Here is a 19230-nt window from a genome sequence, read left to right on the forward strand (position 1 = left end):
GAGCCTTTATATTTGTACTCCACTATGTTTACAAGGGCAGTGCTGTACTGCAATTCATTTTTTTTTGACAGCAACAGCTACTGGTTATTTTACAAATTAAGTTTTAATGTTCAAAACAAGAACAAGAAGATTAAACCTCCCAATGGTTTATAAAATGTGAGCAGCACAACCGTTTCTAGAGTAATAGTCAATTAACTGCTTATATATTAATGTTATGTAATAGTGTAACACTCACATAGGCTATTTCTCTGCATTATTTACTTGTGATAGCTTACTTCAAGTACTGTTTCATGACAATAAGTCAGCCCTTTTACTTGACTAACAAATCTTTGCAGGGCTTTTAATGGTAAATAATAGTAGTGAATATTCTTACAGTTTGGTGTTGGTACTTTGACTTAAATACAGGATCTGAATACTCCCTCCCCCACTGCTGCAAAGATGTCATCAACATAACTTGGAGTTTTGATGACAATTGTTCTGTTGGGCACTGAACCAAAATATCTCATGTGATTATTATCATTATTGCTCAGCTGCATCTGGTGGCCAGGATGTTCATGATACATGTTTTTCCCACAGTTCTCCTGCTCATCAGTACAATCAGTGACCACTGTTACTGTCATCTTTCTGGAAGACTGAACCATCATCAGGACAGAAACAGAAACGCTTCACCGTAGGACCAATGCCATCACTCTGTATGACTTTGAACTGACTTGCCTTTACAGTGGTCCAACTGTGACTGAGAATAAATTCACTGGACCGGATCCACACCTGTAAAACAGAGCAGAGCGACCAAAAGTCTTCAAAGAAAACGAGGTGAGGTCTCTATCTCTGTTTCTTTTAGGTGAGCGAAGCAAGTACCTTTTCAGAGCGGGGTGAAGGATGATTCATAAAACTGTATTTGCAGCCCTATTGTAGCACACTGCAACCTAATTTTGAAAAGTGCCATTTGATATCATTATATCAGGCTTAAACGCTGAGAGGCTCTAAAATATTTTTTTAGAAACATGAAAGAGTCTGTAAAACGATTTTATCAGAACAGGTAACAAAATCTGTGTAAGGTATTTATAATGCTGATAATGTAAAGCGAATAAACAGGAGATGTAGCTATACTTTTAATTCCAGGCTGTTTGAGGGCCTGACCCATGTTGGGGCCCTGGGTCCTCAGCTCCCCCCACCCCTGCTTTTAAGGCAGTCGCAGATTCCACCAAACTCTCCAGTAAATTCACACTTATTTCTCTCAAACATGGCATAAACGACAACGAGCAGCTTATTGAGTTAACACGTGTACCGCGAGTGAAACCCTGAAGCAGTCCTCGTCACCTCTCACCTGTCCGCACTTCGCTCTGATGCTTTAAGCAGCACCTGTCGTCCCAACATCCTTTGCGTGTCCAATATGGAAGAACTGGCGGTGGAGGTCCGTGGCTCCAACGGGGCTTATTACAAGGTAAATACCGGCTTATTATCACGAAATCAAATACGATAGCCCGTCACACGGTGCAGTACATTAGCTGGAGTCCCAGGGACCCCGGCAACATGTTCCGACTTGCTCCGAAACCTCTTAACTGCCTGTCATTAGCTTGTACTAGCAATGCTAGCAAGAATTAGCTGGCTAACCTAGCATCGCTCGCCAGTCTTCGCCTTGTGTCACTTTTAGCGACCTTTCTTTACACCTAGAGTGGAAAACACACGATGTAGTCTGCGGCAATTGCAATATATAATCGATATACGCTATTATTTATTGTGACGTTGGTGTGGCTGCAGCTGCCCGGAGCTAAAAATTAGCCGAGATGCTAGTTGACGTCAAAAGATGTGGCTAAAGTGAAAGTGTGAAACTGAAAATAACTACATCATTATTCCGGGTAGTGGAGTTGTGTAACTGTTATTTAAGGTGTTCAATGATTATTTAAACATGTGATATAAAAGATCCACTATGCTCAGCTGTGACAGTGATTTCTTGATGAACTGTACGTCGGTCTGTCTGTCGCTGTCTATTATTTGATACTTCATCATGCCCAAGCTATGTGTATGTGTGAGCCAGCTGTTCCTTGTCAATCCCGACCAGCTGGCATGTCAGGGGAGGGTCACTGATACCGCAGACTTAAAAGCTATTTCTAGACTTGCTGCCTAAAGTGACAGTCCGGTCTCCTTCTCCTCCCATCTCCTTCTCTCCTTCTCTCATCTCCTTTGCTGCACTCATTCCCTCTTTCTTTCTTCCCCTCCTTGCTTGGCCTCACCTTTCTGCCTCAGACTGCACCTCTCCTCCCTGCCTTTCTATGTCAATTCAGCCCTCATGAGTCACTTTGTCCACAACCCTGCTTGCCAGTTGCCCGGGCTGAAACTCTTTGGTTATAGGGCTGTGTAATTCAGGGATCCTTTTAAACAATATTTTTCCTTGCATCAAGAAGTGCGGTTAAAAAAAAAAACCCAATTCAACAGTGTTATTTTGTAGTTGTGGTAGGCAGCACCATAGTAAAGTTTTTTTTTTTTTTTTTAAAGACTCTGTAATTTGTAGTCCTTGGCAAGAAATAGGAGTAAATAGTGAATTTGTTTGGTATTATTTTCAGCTCTGGATTGATACTAGGACTGTTTATAGGTTTGAGTTAACATAATTTACAGTGCCTGTGTTTATGAGTAAGGGGGAAGAAGACACCCAGTGTGACTGTGAGGCCCATCAATGTTTTTAATTGTTTTTGAACAAAAATGAAGCTTGTTAGTAGCACACATTTATTGCTGATTTTTGTTCTTTTTATGGGATTTGTTGACAATAAGTAAAATATAGTATATTACCAGCCTTATCCTTTAACAGTTTTACATACCATGATTTTTTTTGGCTCTAGAGTACTTTGGAAATTAAAATTGCCTTATTTTTATGATCAAGCAATAGCACAAAAATCATTGATAGTGTGTAAAAGACAATAGACAAGAATGTACTCAGCTTCCTTTGTGCTGCATGTACTGGAACTTAATAGTGTACCCTGGAATTACAAATGCCACGTAAAGTCACCTTTGGCATTTACGCCTAGGGCTCGCTGCACACAATGTTATCCCAAAAATTCCTTCATCCCTCAGTGGTGTCAAGTTGTGCAGATAGTTTTTTGTTTATTTGCCTAGGCGTTCAGTCATCTAACACTGAGACTTATTCCACCTCCTTAATAAATTGGATGTGAGTAGAACTTTATTTATGGTGCTCAAAGCTTTGATAAATGACATCTATATTTTGCTTACTCTGTCAATTAACAGAACCTACTGTTATTAGTTTTCTACCATAGGTAAAAGTTTGGCCCAAACCACCATTAAGTATTAATGTACATTAAGAGATTAGATCTAATGACAGGCTATATCAAGGCATTAGTATGGACTTTACATTGCGGTACTAAAACGTGCTATTGAGCTTGTGTGCTCTGTTCTCCCAGTGAACATGTTTGGATATTTTCATATTGTTGAAAATGAAAACACATTGCTCACATTAATTTTTCAAGCAAATATCCCAATTAATCTATTATCAAAATAGTTGCTGATTATTATTCTGTCAATCAACTAATTTTCACAGCTCAACAAAATCATGTCATACTCATTATCTTTATTGTTGTCTTAAGCTTATGTGCAAATTTCTGTGCCAACTAAAAGTAAATGTGATATTTTGTGTATATGGAAACTGACGACAGCAAGATTGCCAAGAACATATGATGAGGTGAAAATAGCACTGTGTACTGGAGAACAGTTGTGCAACATGTTTGAGATTTTAATGGCTTTGCCTTGAAGCTCACACTACTCTATACCTCGCAGTGTGTGTAAATTATTGTATGAAAACTGTAAACGTATGTCCTTACATGAGATAAGAATTTTCTTCAAGAATCAAAGTGAGCTCCTTATGTTGTCTGTCTGTTCTGCATAGTCTGTGTAGATTAAATAGGATGCTCCTTGTTTTAGTCAGCTATCATGTTCCTGTGTGCTTACCCCGTCCGTGCCTGTGTCTGTCTTGCAGGGCTTAGTTAAAGATATCCACGATGACTCTCTCACCATTGCCTTTGAGAACAAGTGAGTTTTTCCCTCCACCAGTATTCCAGCTGCAGTCATAAAACATGTCAGGTTCAAAAGTTTTTAGACAAATGTAGGACTAACATGTTTTAACAAGGAAGGAAATTATTGTCTTGTTTTCAGTTGGCAGCCAGAACGCCAGGTGCCCTTCAGTGATGTCAGGTTGCCACCGCCTGCTGACGCCAAGAAGGAGATGGGAGAGGGCGAGGATGTGGAGGTAAGAAGGACACACATATAGTGCTCTTTTCATCTCGTCTTGTCTTTCCTTGTCTCTTAATGTCAGTGTCTTACTCTGTCGTAATCTCCTGGCAGATCCTCTCCAGAGCCAATGAACAGGAGCCTTGTGGTTGGTGGTTGGCTAAAGTTCGCATGATGAAGGGAGATGTGAGTATTATTTATAAAGACATGTGTTAATACTACACAATATATACATGAATGAATGCCAACAATATAAAATTCTTACTGATATTCTATTTTTGAAGTATTATCAGTCATTAAAATTGATCAATGTTGTATCTAAAATACTATTTGTGTTTTATGAAAGTGCCAGTTGAAAACATGCTTTCCACTATTGTCCCAACTGCTGTGAGATCTACATGCTAAAATTCATTCATCCTGGTGTCTGTAGGTTTTATTTATGAACCTGTCTGTATTTTCAGTTTTATGTGATTGAGTATGCAGCCTGCGATGCCACCTACAACGAGATAGTGACCTTTGATCGCCTGCGTCCAGTAAACACCAACAAGGCCATCACCAAGAATTCCTTTCACAAGTGCACTGTCCCTGTTCCTCAGGATCTACAAGAAGCGTATGATGTTAGATACCTCAAAGCTTGTTTATTGCAGGCCTCTCGTATTGTGTATACTTGTGAGAGCTTTGCATTTCTCCTAAGATTTCTCCAACCCCAGTCTCCTGTCAGCTGTATCTCAGATGTAGGGGTAAACAATGTGTTGAGTTAAGGATTGGACTGTTTAAAACATTAAATTGATCTTCTGTCATAGGTGCCAGAATGAGAACGCCCATAAGGATTTCAAGAAAGCTGTGGGAGCCTGTCGCATCACATACTGCCCTGAGACCAGCCAACTAGTGATTGTGGTAACTGTTTTGCATTAATCGTGTGGTGAGAGTGTTTGTATAGTGGATGATTTTGTTATTTCTTTCTTTCTAGTCTTCATCAACAAAGTAGCAGCTCAGCATGTGTTGTTATTAACATATGTTAATAATTCTTTTATATTGTGTTTAGTCCACCAATGAGTCAACAGTGAAGCGTGTGTCTTTGCTCAGTGACATGCACCTGCGCAGCCTCAGGACCAAGCTGTTGCTAATGTCACGCAACCAGGAAGCTACAAAACACCTGGAGGTCAGTAGGTTAAAAGAACATCATGGTTTAGTTACTGTGATCACCTGCCTATGGAGGTCACATGGGCAGCTTAGTACCATTGGAGGGGGGGACAGATGGTAACCTCAATTGTCTAATTTTAAAGTCAGCCGGTCACCATGGTAATACAATGGGAAGTTAGCAATCATATGATCAAGTTACCTAAAACAACACAGATGACACAGAAAGGTTTAGCAACGTTTTATAGAAGCACAAAACTCAAAACTGGCCTGTGGCAGTCAGAACTGTTTAAAGAATATTTAAATGATCCATGGTAACACTTACTTTCAAGTCCCCCTATTAAACATTCATAAGCCATATATAAACATATAATCAATGCCGAATAAAAGACAATTTACATTATTACAGCTTTGTTTTTCTATATTATCATTCATTCTCTCCATTTATGGATGCCCAGGAAGAGTTGTTGACAAATACATTAATAAACACTCTAGCAACATTTAATAAATGCTTATATTCTGCTGCTATGAATGCTTAGACCTCAGATGAAAGAGGAAAAAGTAATGGCAGAAGAGATGGTAGGAAAGAATAGCCTGATGGTTTGATTGTCTTTGTTGTGGAGTGTCTGACAGATTCATAGAAAAATACTAATACTCCTGGAAATGAAAAGTGTTACAGAAGCAATGTGTGTTGTGAGCACAACTTCTTTTCAGTGAGCTGAATAACAACATTTTTGACTCTGTGAACTATTTAGATAAGATAAGTTTGATCATTTTTGTTCTGTCAGTTTTGGTTGTAAGATTTATTCATTAAAACCAAAACCTTTTAAAAGATTAACTAACTACAAATCAAACTGTCTCTACTGTGTTTTATTTAGAGCTCTAGGCAGCTGGTGTCATCCTTCCAGGAGGAGTTTGTGGTGAGACCGGATCTGATGGGCCTGGCCATCGGCAGCCATGGCAGCAACATCCAGCAGGCTCGGAAAGTTCCAGGTGTCACTGCCATTGAGCTGGACGAGGAGACTGGCACTTTCAGGATTTATGGGGAGGTAGGTGTTTCAGTGATGAGGACGAGGAATGATTGGGTCTTTACAACAGCAAATGTTGAGAGAAACAGTGTGGACCAACTTGAACTTGTGTATACATTGAAACAAGTAGGTGTATGTATGGGAAAGTGTTTTCATTGGATTTGACCAGTATTTCATTACTATTACGTAACTGTATGGATGCAATAACTATGCATGTGTGTTGGTTGAATATATAGTATATAAAGTAATTCTGTGTTGTCTTTTAGACAGCAGAGGCAGTGAAGAAGGCCAGGAACTACCTGGAGTTTCTGGAAGATTCTGTCCAGGTGCCAAGGAATCTTGTTGGTATGTAGACACACATATTTCCTGTTTGAGACTGGAAATCCCCAAAACTTCTGTTTACTAGTGGCGGCTGAAAATTAGATGTGCGTTCTTCATGATATTTGTGCTACCACACTGATACATTGCAAGACAATCATTTGATGTGAATGACTATGTGTGTAACTGTGTCAAATTAAGTACAATTTCTCAAAATGTGAGAATTCGTCATGTACCATAGTTATTTACACTATTTTTAAAGTGCTCTCACTTTTACTAGTTTATCATCTTTTTGACTTGCAGTTGTGTTCCCTTGTTAATTGTTACTGTATTTTCCCTGCTGTGTGTCCCCAGGCAAAGTGATCGGTAAGAATGGTAAGGTCATCCAGGAGATTGTGGACAAGTCTGGCGTGGTGAGGGTCAGAATAGAAGGCGACAATGACACCAGGCAGCCTCGACAGGAAGTAAGCCTGCTACTGCAACATGTTTACTGCAGCTGATGAAGCTGCTTGTAGAGTACTGATAAGTGTCACCAGTTTATACCTCTCTTCAGACAATGTACGCACTTCTTTTTCCTCTTGGTTCAGTCAGGCCCATACTAACATGTGTGTTGTGTTTTCGTGTTTTGGTGACACAGGGAATGGTCCCCTTCACCTTTGTCGGTACGAAGGAGAGCATCGGAAATGTTCAGGTCTTGCTGGAGTACCACATCTCTTACCTCAATGTAAGCACACCTGTGTTTGTGTGTCTGTGTGTGTGTGTGGGGGGGGTAAAAGGGCTTGTTTGTGATGCATGTTTGTGTATGTTTTTGCCAAATCTTTGCCTTTGATTGCTTCAGTTTACAGCCATTTCATGTAGCCTTGTGTTGTAGTAACCAGTGTTTCATTTGTTTGGTTACATGAAATGTTGCATGTTGTGGACACATATTGCAATTATCTGCAAAATACATAAAGCTTAGTTGACATTTATCTGGCTATCAGCATGTCCACAGCGCTTCATAATCTTTGCTAAAGTTTAAAGAGTAAAACTGCTTTGATTTTGTGCTGTGCAGGTACTCAAACTGAAAGTGATATCTGACAGGATAGTATTTAAAACCAGTCCAACCAATCAGTAATGATATATATCATTTAATATTGATGATAAACACATGAGCATACCTTGCCCCAAATGCAAAAATATTTAATATATGTTTATTATTGGAACATAAGGTACTTTATAGCAGGGGCAGCTGCCTTGCCTGAAGCACCACCAAGCACCAAGAATTTTATACACTTGTATGAAAAAAAATACTTAATCTGATTGGGGAACAGCATAGAGAAGCCATATATATTTTATGGGTAGCTACTGTTTTTTGGTCATCATCTAGTCACTATAACAACATGAGATGAAAAGCAACAGGATTAGACAGACTCCACTTGCTGGATGATTGTGATTGATTGGTCACTATGTAGGCTTTGTTCTAAATAAATCAAAGCAACATGTCTCAGCATCAGAAAAACAACAAATCCTTTTGAGTTTATTCCTTTATGAGGATAACAGCTCAATCAGTCACAGTCACACTGAGGAAAAAACCCACTGCACAAGAAGAGAAGTGGCAAGTAGCGCGTGGAGCTGCACTTAGCTTGAAATTTGATCATTGACCACATCGACACAAATTTTATTACCACCTCTGGTGAAGTAAGTCTAGTAAATTATATTACTATTATTCTTATCTTTTATTGTGAATGCCATTCTAATTTATCAAAATTATGGTAATCTTTATAGCCTTTGCTGTGTATACATTTTGCACTGTGTATGTATGTGTGTGTTTGTCCTGTTGTGTCTGCATGTTCTGTGCTATGTTTGGTGCTTTGTGTGCGTTTGTTTTGCACTGTGTGTAGGACATGGTGGAGCTTCTTGCCGAGGGCCAGCAGCTAGAGGAAGAGCTGAGGCAGATTGTGGATTATACACAGGGAACCAGCCTAGCAAGATTCAGAATAAGCAGCAGAAGGCACACTGGATGTGATGTAGATGTGTGTATGATGATTGTGCATGAGTATCCAGTGATGACCCTGAAAAAAAAAACATCTCTCACAGATTTGCTTGATTTTCTGAAATACAAAAATGTATACTCACCTTTTTCCGTTTGTCTGATTTATAGGAGGTGGAGCAGCTTCGTCTGGAGCGGATGCAGATTGATGAACAGTTACGTCAGATCACCCAGGGTCACCGACCAGCTGACCGGGAGAGAGGAGCAGGGTATAATACAGACAGCAGTGCCAATGCCTCCTCATCCTCCTTACATGCCACCCGCTCCTACAACAGTCGCGGGCGTGGGCGCAGAGGCCACAGCTACAGCACTGGATATGGTAGACACCTTTAAAATCAACTTAAATGCTGCCAGTTACTGTGTTAAAATAGTCTGTGCAGGAAGGTAGCGCTTGTGCAAGAAACATAATAGAAATAAAATACAAGATCCAACAGTGTTCCAGTATGTTCCAACTTTTATTTGTGGCGACCTCTGTGTCTTCTTAATTTCAGGCACCAACTCAGAGCAGTCTAACGCCTCTGAGACTGATTCAGAGCGCCGGGATGAACTCAGTGACTGGTCCCTGGCTGGAGAGGACCAGGACAGGTGATTTTTTTTTTTTTTTTTAACAATTGAACCCAAAGACACAGATATGCTCATCCGTCATTAATGGAAGTTGTGTTGTCCGCACAATCTTATGATTTGGTAGTTGATGTTCTTCTTATTGTGTGTTCAATTTGCTTTTATATCAAATATTTAGTGTGAGATTTTGACTGATTTTCACTGATTGACCTGCAGGGAGAGGGAGAGAGGACAGAGGCCACAGAGAGATGGTCGCAGGAGGCCTGGACCTGGCAGAGGCCGCGGAGGGCCTGGAGGAAGGGGACGAGGAGGAAGAGGATACAGCAACAGTTCTGGTAAAATTTGCTATTAGACGACATAACAGTATAAAGGATAATTAAATATAGAGGGACAAAGTCATGTCTTAACAGTAGGTTTTATTCAAATATACATCTCACTGTACCCCTGACTCTGCAGCGGGTCCTCAGGACCACGAGGATAACCATGCCTATGCAGTCTTGGAGACAAACACAGAGACAGACCAGACAGCTGATACTGATGCTAGTGATTCCAACTTACCTGCAAACCGCCGCAGAAGATCTCGGCGACGCAGAACAGACGAGGACGCCACACTGATGGATGGCATGAGCGAGTCCGACAACGCCTCAATGAGTGAAAATGGAATAGGTATGGACATCACATGGTTTTGGAAAATCACAATGCTTTTTATACAAACACACACACATTATGTCAACAGTGCATTTTTTTTAGAATAGAGTAGTGAAAAGCAGAACTTCAGGCTGATGTCTTAGTAAGAGAGTCTGTCATACTCCTTTGTCAGAGGATGCTCTAAATGTTCTTAGAGCTAACTGCTGTCGTTAGCTGTCACAACTGTCCACCATGTGCAGCAGTGCATCATTTCCCATATTAAGTGTGAAAGAAGTCAGTGCAGTTTAAAGGCAATTCAAGCCCCAAATCACTGTCTTTGTGATGACCCAACACCCCAGATGACTTGGAAGCTAAACCTCAGCGTCGTAACCGTAGTCGACGTCGCCGCATCCGCTTGCCTGAGGAGAGGCAGCCAGGTAACCATGGAAACTTCCAGTGTGCCCCAGACATTGCTCTGAATGGCTAATCTGAAAAGTTGTGCACCACGCCTTGTGTTTGTTTGTGTGCCTCCAACTTACTAAAAAAAGAACTTTTAGATCAACTTAATTATCTGGTAACTGAGTGTTGCTTGTCCTTGTTGGCTTATGCTAAATGATTAAATGTGGCTGGTGGATTGACTGGCTTGTATTGATGAATGCGGTTAAGGGGATTGTCATCTTAATACTGTAAAACTGCATTTCTAACAAAGACAGCTGTATTAGAGTGCCCAACCTCAGTTTGTTGCACAGAGTAAGTATGCATCTTCCCTGTTTCTTGTGTTATTTCATAGGCACCATAATTCTTTACTACAACTTGGCCTGAACTTGTTTTTGTCCTGTCATTTACACCAATGTCAGTCTTGAGCGTGTCACGGTAAATGTAATGTTTGTTGAGTCGAAAATTAGTGAAAAGTTCCTCAGTCAGGGTCAGCCGTCACCCAACTTTTCACAATGATTGGTCAGGTGTGCACAGGTGTGGAAATTCTTCACATTGCAACTGGGAGTGTGAGATGTGCAGTCACAACCAAGAATCTCTGGCCATCTGGGACAGATTTGCTCAGAGACACACGGCATTGACAGGACAGTAAGCATTCTGGCTTCTGTTGCCTTATTTTACAGATGGTTTTCTTTCCTCTGTTGTCTTGTCTGTGTAGTGACTGTGGCTGACTACATATCCAGAGCTGAGTCTCAGAGCAGACAGATGACCACCAAGGACCCCAAGAAAAACAAAAATGTGGTTAGTACTTAACTGTCATGTATTATTCCAGTTAACCTTTAAAACTCTTTATATAAAAGTTAGATCACTTACTAAATTGTATTTCAACCTAACTTTTTTTCAACTACTGAATGAAAATGCTGCTTTATGATTTTTTTTTTTCATGTCTTCTTAGTGGTGACTTTGTTTGAATACATTAGAAGTGCATGACTTGTTCATCACACATTCCTCTTCAGGGTCAGGTGGATGCCATCGCTGAGCACAGCCCACAGCCTGCCCCAGCAACCACCAATGGTTCCAACAACAATGCTGCCGACAGTGACGGCAGCAATGCCACCAGAGCTCCCAGGTCTTCCACTGAGAGGCCTGCCAAAGTCTCCTACCAGGAGGACTCTAACCCGCAGCCTGTTGTTAATGGACTTTCCTAGTCAGACCCCAGCAAAGGAAATGGTTTCAAATATTTGAACTTCTTTGGCTGCACTTGATTGAATCTCACTGTCACTAGAGCAGCCTTAAAAGTAATACATTTAAATACAAGCACTGTTCTTTTTTTTACTTTGCAAATATTTGAAACCTGTTTCTCTGTGCTAGTTAGAAGTCTGAACCTAACCCCTCCCCCACCTTTTACATGTGTTCTGTCCAACTATCCATTTTATTACAGTTTTTTTTAACAATAGTTCTTCCTGTATGAGCTTGCCAAAGATAGTCAAACACACACAGACTTACAGACATCTTTACTTAGCTGTACTTTTCAGTCCACTCTTCATTGAAAGCTCAGGGAGAGGTTGGACTGAACGCAGTATTTACAAAACGCAGACAGGGATTCCACTCAAACCCATACTGTGGTATGAATGCAGCAGTTCTTTTTTTTTATTGGTATAAATAATATCATAGCAGGGTTTTAGAATAAAAAAGTCTGCCTTTTACAAGGTGGACTCAGAAAGATGCTTCCACAAACTTTTATCAGGATGTTTTGTGCATCTGAAGTAGTTTGTAACTTCAGTGTTCTGCATGAGCAATACCACAGTGCAGATAGGTTTGTTGGAAAACCCAAGTATGTCTGACATACATGTGATCAGCTGTTGTGCCTTGAGAGTAGATTCAACATGTTGTTGCCTGGCTCTGCACACCATCTGAAATCCTTTCACTTGTTTCTGTGTTACTCGTTTGCCTGCACCTGCCACAGTTGAACCAGATGAGCTGCCTCCTTATGGCACTGTAGGCAGGCGCAGGCTAACACTGAAAGACCCTGAGAGGGTTTCGGAGGCATATCTTTTTAAAATCAGGTGTGTCTGTTCTTAATGTTTGTGGGGCAAATGAGTCCAGTTATTCTTTATATATATCTGTTGAGGAGTTTGACATTAGCTGCTTTGTTTTTCAATATGCAACCACTTTGGTCATAGAAGAAATGTTATTACGGAGTGTCTGGAAAAGAAACAAACAATAGAAGAGTTGTCGTCTTTGCACTGAAACGTAACCTTTTTTTTTGTTGTTGAAAAATCTGATTGTAGTTGAGTCTAGAAACTGGCCTGTTACTGTTTAGTGCTGGACAGAGATGTAGCCATCAGTGCTGGGTTTTCCGGAAACATTTCATTGCTATCAAATAAGACAAGAATGTTAATGATGCTGTTTTCCTCAGAGAAATCAGATGAAATCAACATTTCATGTTGATTTCATCTGATTTCAAGCCATGTTTGCTATATTTTTGAGGTCAGTTTCCCATTTTATGTGCCCACTATTACAGAAATCATATTGAAGTGGTAAGAACCACACTATCCTGGTATTGAGATGTTTCTGGAAAACTAAGCCCAGATGATGACGATGTCCTTTTCATGGTTCTTCCACAGACTGGCTGGCTGGAAACTGGTCATGACTGTTCCATTAAGGAAGGAGATTTATTTGGTTTATTTATTTAAAAAAATGTACAGTATTTAAAAAACAAAAAAACAAACAAAAAAAAAAACAAAAAAACAAGAGAAGCTCTTCTTTTTCTTGACACTAAACGATGCGTTACCTTGGGGTTATTTTGGAGACAGATGACAATTTGGACTACTGAGAGTTGTGACATCCAGTATGTTTTTTTTTCTTTTCTTTTTTTTTTTTTTTAAAGGATCGTTCTGGTTGGTTGATGTGCAATATGTTTTGTATGCAGGTAGTTCTTAAATAAACTTGATCTTCTGTGTAGATCTAAAACCCAACTGTGTCTGGCTCTGACGAAAAGTAACATACAGGAGTATTTTCAGTTCAGTCTACCCATCAAACAACTACATTCACCTGGCAAGAAATTGAAAAATGTAAAGATTGGCAGGATATTTATATCATGTCTATTTTTTGAAATGTTTAACAAACAGTACTCATAAGCCCATATGTACACCAGAAGAGTTTTTGTCCACCTGCTGCCCATACTGGTCAAAGAAATCTCTCAAAACAGTTTCAATGTAAGTGATGTGGGACAAAAAACCTGCAGCAGTCTAATTCAAATCAAGTGGGTGACCTCCAAAGTTGTAGTGCTTCTAGTATTAAATTCAAAGCTATTTCAATGTACATATGGGAATATGAGTCTTGTTGCAAACCTATTACTTAAGGTTCCTGTCAAGTGGAAAACAATGTTAGACCTGACATTTGGTGAAAGGTGCACAAAGTAAAACCAAAATACAGGATAATAACGAGGGAGAGCTCCATTAACAATTTATACAGTGTGATTTTATTTGAGAACAAATCAGTTAGAAAAGTCTGGTAATCTCTCAAGCCAGTCAGTTCAACAGCACGAGTAAGAGCAGTGTGAGACCACATTTACGTCACCAGCAACTTCAATGCTATTTCTTTGTCTGGCCATCCATCAAATCCTTTGCTTCATTTATCTTTGCTGCTATGTAGGGAGATCCACCTGTGTGAGAGACACACAATGTCCACAGTTACATTTTATGACATTTTACTGAACTCGTGTGAGGATAAAACTACAAATTTCAGCATTAGCAGCCATGCTAGATGCAGTTGTTACACAAACACATCTTGACTCCTCTTCACTGCCCCTTAAAAACTGGAAGACCTTTTAATGACTGCAAGTTGCTGCCCCCCTGGGCATTCAAATAAAATGATTTGAATAACAAATGATATCTAGCAAGGAAAGTGAAACTTGTAGTAAAGCAGACGAGGGCAGTGTACTGCAGATCTGTTGAGTACTTCCTTGTAGCTAATACCAGAAATCTGTAAGAACCGATGGGAAACTTTTAAAGCTTCCACTCACCTCTGTCTGGATGGTTCAGGATCATCAGTTTTCTGTGGGCCTCTCTGATCTTATTCCTGTTGGCTGTGGGACTGTAAAACAGTACGTGGTACATCAGTGAATTATTACTATAATAATCAGTAAGAATACTAGCGGTTAAGAGGTTTTCTGCTGTAGTGGAGAGTACAGTGACAACGACAGGCTAATGTGCAGGACAGAACCTAATCCATTAATATACTGTATGTGGCTGTACTGTGACATAACTGTTGGATCGAACTGTGCTGAGTAGATAAAAGAGTTACTGGTGTGGGAAACAGTGTTCACATACCTGACACCTAGAACAAGGGCAGCTTCTCTCTTGGTCATCTTTGGTTCAAATCCACCTCTATAGTACCCTCCTCCAAAAGCCTGCAACAACATATACAGATAACAGCTGAACTTGATGTGTCTGCTTATGAAAAGTAAAGTGAGAGATCAAGAGGTATCTAGAACATATCACACTAGCATTTGGAGATATCTTTATCGTGTGCTTGTTTCCCTTCTTACCGTGTTGGGGAAGCTCTGGAGTGCTTGTTTCACCTGAGGCTCCATTTGCTTCATGGCCTGCAAGGCATAGCGACCTGGAAGACAAAGAAGAGATGAGGTGGTGGTGAAGGGTAAATCCACCCAAACTCTGCTGATATATTCTGATGCTCTGACTGATGCTCACTAGGGCTGAAAGATATGAAAAAAAATTATATATATTGCTTATTTGGACAGGTATTGTGATTGAGTCATGACAATTTTCAGTGGTAATGGTTATTTTTGCATTTCGTTTTCACTGGAAAAAAAAATGGTGACGCACCAAACAATCATGTACCCTATGGAAAATGTGATTTGTAGGCCAGATCATCTCTGTAAGACCACAACACAAACATTTTCATGCTTTTATCTTTTACAATTCCCTAATAAGTTGGAGTTTTGTTACCCCTGTCTTATAGCGGGGCCCATTATAGTATAAGTAGTTTGAATTGCTATTCTCTATTGGACTCCAGACTTGACTTGGGACAGTGATGACACACAAGACTGATTGGCCACAAGTCAGGGGGGGGGGGTCAAGCTCACAGCATAACTTTTTAAATAACTTTAATAATGTTGGTGAAATACACTCCAGAGGCAGTTTATTAGGTACACCCAGCTAAAACTAATGCTGTCTAATACAACAGTCCTTCAATAAAACCTTCATGAAGGTTATAATGTTAAGATTATACTGACGCTGTTGATTCACCTCTATGATCGTTTTGAAGGATGTAGTTCATGCTGCTGTTGAACTGCATTGCATTAAACAGAGAGGCGATACCTCACTGACAGAAATGGGTGGGACAAAATAACAGAAACACCTGCACAGACAGACTCATGCACCTACCTGCAAATCCGGCTGCTGCCAGAGCCAGTCCCACTGCCACCATGGAACTGGCCTGCAGAAGGAGAAGGAGAGGGAGGAAAGAGGTCAACAACAAAACCACTGGAGAGGATTCACAGACAATCACCAGCACCGACTAACAGACTGTTCTGCAACTGCAATGTAAACAAATGGCACCAGATTGAGCTGCGGCATAGCCTATTGCAAAGCCCACCTGAAGCAATTACACTTTTACACTACTTTTACCTACATTTATTTCAAACCGCTATTAATACCATGTTGGCGTTGGTTAGCTGGCTTATTAAAGCGGTAGATCAAACGTAAACCAGGTTTCGATCACGTCATGCTGGCTAATGCACGTTTGAGTAAAGCTAACGTTAGCTTAGCCATTTACAGTGACCGTTCAGCAGCGTTCAGGCAGGCTCCTGAGCTTGCGTCCACTTTCACACCGTCCTTCCAGTTAGTGAATAACAAGCCCGACCTACCATGTCTGAGTATTATGTTCCGTGTCTGGTAAAGATCAGGATCATAACTTTTGACCTCTCATGTTCTTGCTGTCGCCCGGGCGTTCATGTGTTTATGCCGGAAATGACAGAGAACTGTCGTGAAACAGCGTTGCCAGATTTGACTGACAAAAAGTTGTCAAATCAGAACAAACCCACTCAAAATCGTTAGAAGTAAATTATATTTTCCAAAAGGTCTTTTGGAAAATTTTACGTTAGTCTTCACTTTGATGTAGAGATAAACTCTAACAAGAGACGGATCATAATGTTCCCATGAACTCAATGAAATACGCTGTTTTTTTAATTTTTAAACCTATATTTGTGTCCATTATAGAAAATGAAATACGCCGAATTAACTATGCGGAGTTCCTCTTCTCCAATGTATCATTGCATTGACTAACAACTTCAATGAATTACTTTGATACTGAAGAAAAATTTAAAACGCAGTGATTCTCAGGCGAGTTCTGGAGTTCGTCTTTTTTTTTCTATGATTTCAATGCGGGTTTATGAACATGTATTTGCAGTAGCCACCAGAGATAACGGTGTCTTGTGTACGACACACTGGATCTAAAAACATATGTATGTCATACAGGTGTGTCCAGAAGTGAGTGAGTAATAATAAGTGGATAGGGCTTTTGAAGTAGCCTCCAATTGCCTCCATGGACTGTGTATCACTTGTGTGTGATAAAAAAAAAAAGGACCAAACTACAATAACAAGTCTGTTGTTTTGAGAACACCTTTTTTTTTTGGCGGTAGGTTCAATTTAACTTTAGGTTAATTTTAATTTCTTTAATGCTGACTTCAGAGGTAACTGGTTAAACTGTTTGTGGCTTCCTGTGTGCTCAAGCTGGAAGTTGTTAGCAAGCATGTTAGCTGAGGTGAAGCAGCATAAAATCAGGTTTTCTCTGAATGCTTGTATTTATTCAGCTGTAACACTTTAAGTGTCACATTACATCTGCTACAATGCAAATGTTTATGGCGGTATAGTTTGAACACATCTTGCACACTTTTACTTAGAGAAAGATAACATTTTAAGACTACATTGCTGCTACTGTTTTAATATGAGCATCTGTTCTTAGTCATTTTAGCATTTCATCCAGTTAGCAATAAAGTACTGACATCCACTTTTACCTAACCTTTTTCTACTCTGTATAGTTTTATATTTGACAGTCTTTAGTACATTTTTGCACAATTACACTCAATTCGGTATGCATTCAAAATGTTATTCAAGTTAAAGTATGCAGGGAAAGTGTGCTTGAAGTGTCAAAGTACAAGAGTATTTAATACAGAAAAATGGCCCTTAAGCTCTTGATATGTTTTCAAGGCAAAAATATTATTTTGTAAAATAAGTAGTACAGAAGCTGTTGAATAAATGTAGTGGAGTAACAAATAAAACATTTCCGTCTGTAGTGTAGTGGAGAGGAAGTAGAGACACTCAATTAAAGTACACCTACCTTAAATTTGCACTAAAGTAAAGTACTTGAGTAAATGCAGTTAGTTACACTACACCTCTGCTGATTTCCAGACCGATTTGTGAGCTCACCTGCTGTGTACTGATCCAAGGTGTATAAAATTGGTGGTTTAATGGTGGTGCTGTGTAACCCCTGTCTGCCGCATCGTCCACTTGACTGCAGGCAGCAAATAGCACTGGAGTGAATAGGAAACTATGGTTAGTAAATAAACTACAGCAGCAGCAGCAAAACCCCTGAGTGTACTGAAATGACATTTGCTGATTATGAATTTTGAAAGAGTTTGAAAAGTGTTGTTTACGCTTTCAAATGTTATTGTCTTGCTTTAAATCAACACAATTAAAAATGAGTCAGCTGTTGTTAACTTAATTGTTGTGCAATGTTTTTGTCATGTTAGCACAAAGGAAGTAGAGGGAGCTGCAGGGAACAGACTTAAAGTTCACATCCAGGCCTCTGCAGTAGGTGAGTGGTTTGCTGATTTAGGGACTGTCTGTCTCTTATCTGTCTGCATTTTTCAGTAAAACATTAAAAGTATCAAAGGGTATTAATTTCTCCAGTTTTTGTCCAATAATGTACCTTAGGCCTACTTGATTACAAAAATAAGTACACTATCACTTTGCTCAATTGATTCATGCCCACTAAATTCTTTTGGAGCAAGTGGGCACACAGATGTTTTGATAGGTCACTTGTAGCATTTTAGTCAACGGGCTCCTTGAAGTAATATATTGTAAACTTAAACACTTAACATTGTGCTTTGGCTGATGAGACTGTGCTTGATTGACATCCTGTCTGCTTTGTTGCAACTGTTGTGTTGCATTCATGCAATGTGGGCAGAATGGGAAGAACAGGAACGACGCCCATTGTTTTGACTTAGGAGTGCCCATGCATTGTTCTAATGTGGTAGCCCTATTGCTAACCTTGTAGTCAAACCTAGATAAACAGCTGACATTAGCTAGTTTTGTTGTGTTTTATATTTGGAAACCATATCTTACCAAGTGAAACCAGATACCAACAAACACTTTATAGCTTCTATAAAATGAGCTAATTGTATCAGTGTCAACACTGGACTTTTATTTTGATGTAGTTGCCGGCTCTGGTGCACTTGCAGCTATTCTGCCAACAGTTTGTTGACATGTCTGTAGTTCTCTGCACATCGTCTGTGTCCCAATATCTCCAATTTGGAATTATAAGTTGGAGGTGAACGTGGCATTACTAAATGGAGTTCAGTGACCTTAAGTAAATTCCAGCACAACACTTTCACCTTTGACCTAAGCAGCGGTCAGGTGATCAGAGAAAGTGAGAACACCTGTGTGAGTGTGCAGGGTCTTGTACGAATAAGATGACCAATAGTGTTCACCTTTTTTTTTTTATTTATTATTATTTTTTTTTAACCACCAAAATTGTTCCAGAGAAGCTCAAGTAGTTTGGTAAACCTAACATCATTACTGTCTTTTCTGTAAGTTGGTACGTACAGTT

The 19230-nt window shown here is 39.8% G+C and overlaps 2 protein-coding genes across 7 annotated transcripts; one reads left to right on the forward strand and one right to left on the reverse strand.

Moving 5' to 3' along the window:
- The first annotated feature begins 1361 nt into the window (after positions 1-1361).
- fxr1 (FMR1 autosomal homolog 1) lies at positions 1362-13352 on the forward strand. Of its 3 annotated transcripts, XM_071486383.1 has the most exons (19): positions 1362-1444; positions 3986-4038; positions 4162-4255; positions 4351-4422; positions 4698-4846; positions 5040-5133; positions 5282-5398; positions 6255-6425; positions 6671-6749; positions 7077-7186; positions 7351-7446; positions 8603-8734; positions 8863-9070; positions 9243-9336; positions 9529-9647; positions 9769-9978; positions 10299-10376; positions 11093-11175; positions 11391-13352. In XM_071486383.1, the coding sequence occupies exons 1-19, from the start codon at positions 1394-1396 to the stop codon at positions 11580-11582; spliced, it is 2202 nt and encodes a 733-aa protein (XP_071342484.1). In that variant the 5' UTR covers positions 1362-1393; the 3' UTR covers positions 11583-13352. The 3 variants fall into 3 exon arrangements, with proteins under 3 accessions (XP_071342484.1, XP_071342485.1, XP_071342486.1); XM_071486384.1 differs by lacking the exon at positions 8603-8734 and having other exon boundaries at positions 7360-7446; XM_071486385.1 differs by lacking the exons at positions 8603-8734; positions 10299-10376 and having other exon boundaries at positions 7360-7446.
- Positions 13353-13835: 483 nt separating this feature from the next.
- dnajc19 (DnaJ (Hsp40) homolog, subfamily C, member 19) lies at positions 13836-17910 on the reverse strand. Of its 4 annotated transcripts, none has more exons than XM_071486386.1 (6): positions 17829-17910; positions 15786-15837; positions 14927-15000; positions 14709-14788; positions 14402-14472; positions 13836-14041 (listed from the first exon to the last, which is right to left on the reverse strand). In XM_071486386.1, exons 2-6 carry the CDS (start codon positions 15826-15828, stop codon positions 13971-13973), a joined length of 339 nt encoding a protein of 112 aa, XP_071342487.1. In that variant the 5' UTR covers positions 15829-15837; positions 17829-17910; the 3' UTR covers positions 13836-13970. The 4 variants fall into 4 exon arrangements, with proteins under 4 accessions (XP_071342487.1, XP_071342490.1, XP_071342488.1 ...); XM_071486389.1 differs by lacking the exon at positions 17829-17910 and adding an exon at positions 17740-17764; XM_071486387.1 differs by lacking the exon at positions 17829-17910 and adding an exon at positions 16268-16405.
- Positions 17911-19230: the final 1320 nt, after the last annotated feature.

Source organism: Trachinotus anak, unplaced genomic scaffold (assembly GCF_046630095.1).
Source record: "Trachinotus anak isolate AG129_WGS33_773 ecotype Australia unplaced genomic scaffold, CSIRO_AGI_Tana_v1 ptg000010l, whole genome shotgun sequence".
In the NCBI taxonomy this organism is placed as follows: Eukaryota; Metazoa; Chordata; class Actinopteri; order Carangiformes; family Carangidae; genus Trachinotus; species Trachinotus anak.

Coding starts and splice junctions, on each gene's coding strand:
- fxr1 (XM_071486383.1), top strand. CDS start 1,394: ATGGAAGAACTGGCGGTGGAGGTCCGTGGCTCCAACGGGGCTTATTAC. Junction 1,445..3,985: donor CCAACGGGGCTTATTACAAG/GTAAATACCGGC, acceptor TCTGTCTTGCAG/GGCTTAGTTAAAGATATCCA. Junction 4,423..4,697: donor TTCGCATGATGAAGGGAGAT/GTGAGTATTATT, acceptor CTGTATTTTCAG/TTTTATGTGATTGAGTATGC.
- dnajc19 (XM_071486387.1), bottom strand. Junction 14,789..14,926: donor TCCAGAGCTTCCCCAACACG/GTAAGAAGGGAA, acceptor ATGTTGTTGCAG/GCTTTTGGAGGAGGGTACTA. Junction 14,473..14,708: donor GCCCTTGTTCTAGGTGTCAG/GTATGTGAACAC, acceptor ACTGTTTTACAG/TCCCACAGCCAACAGGAATA.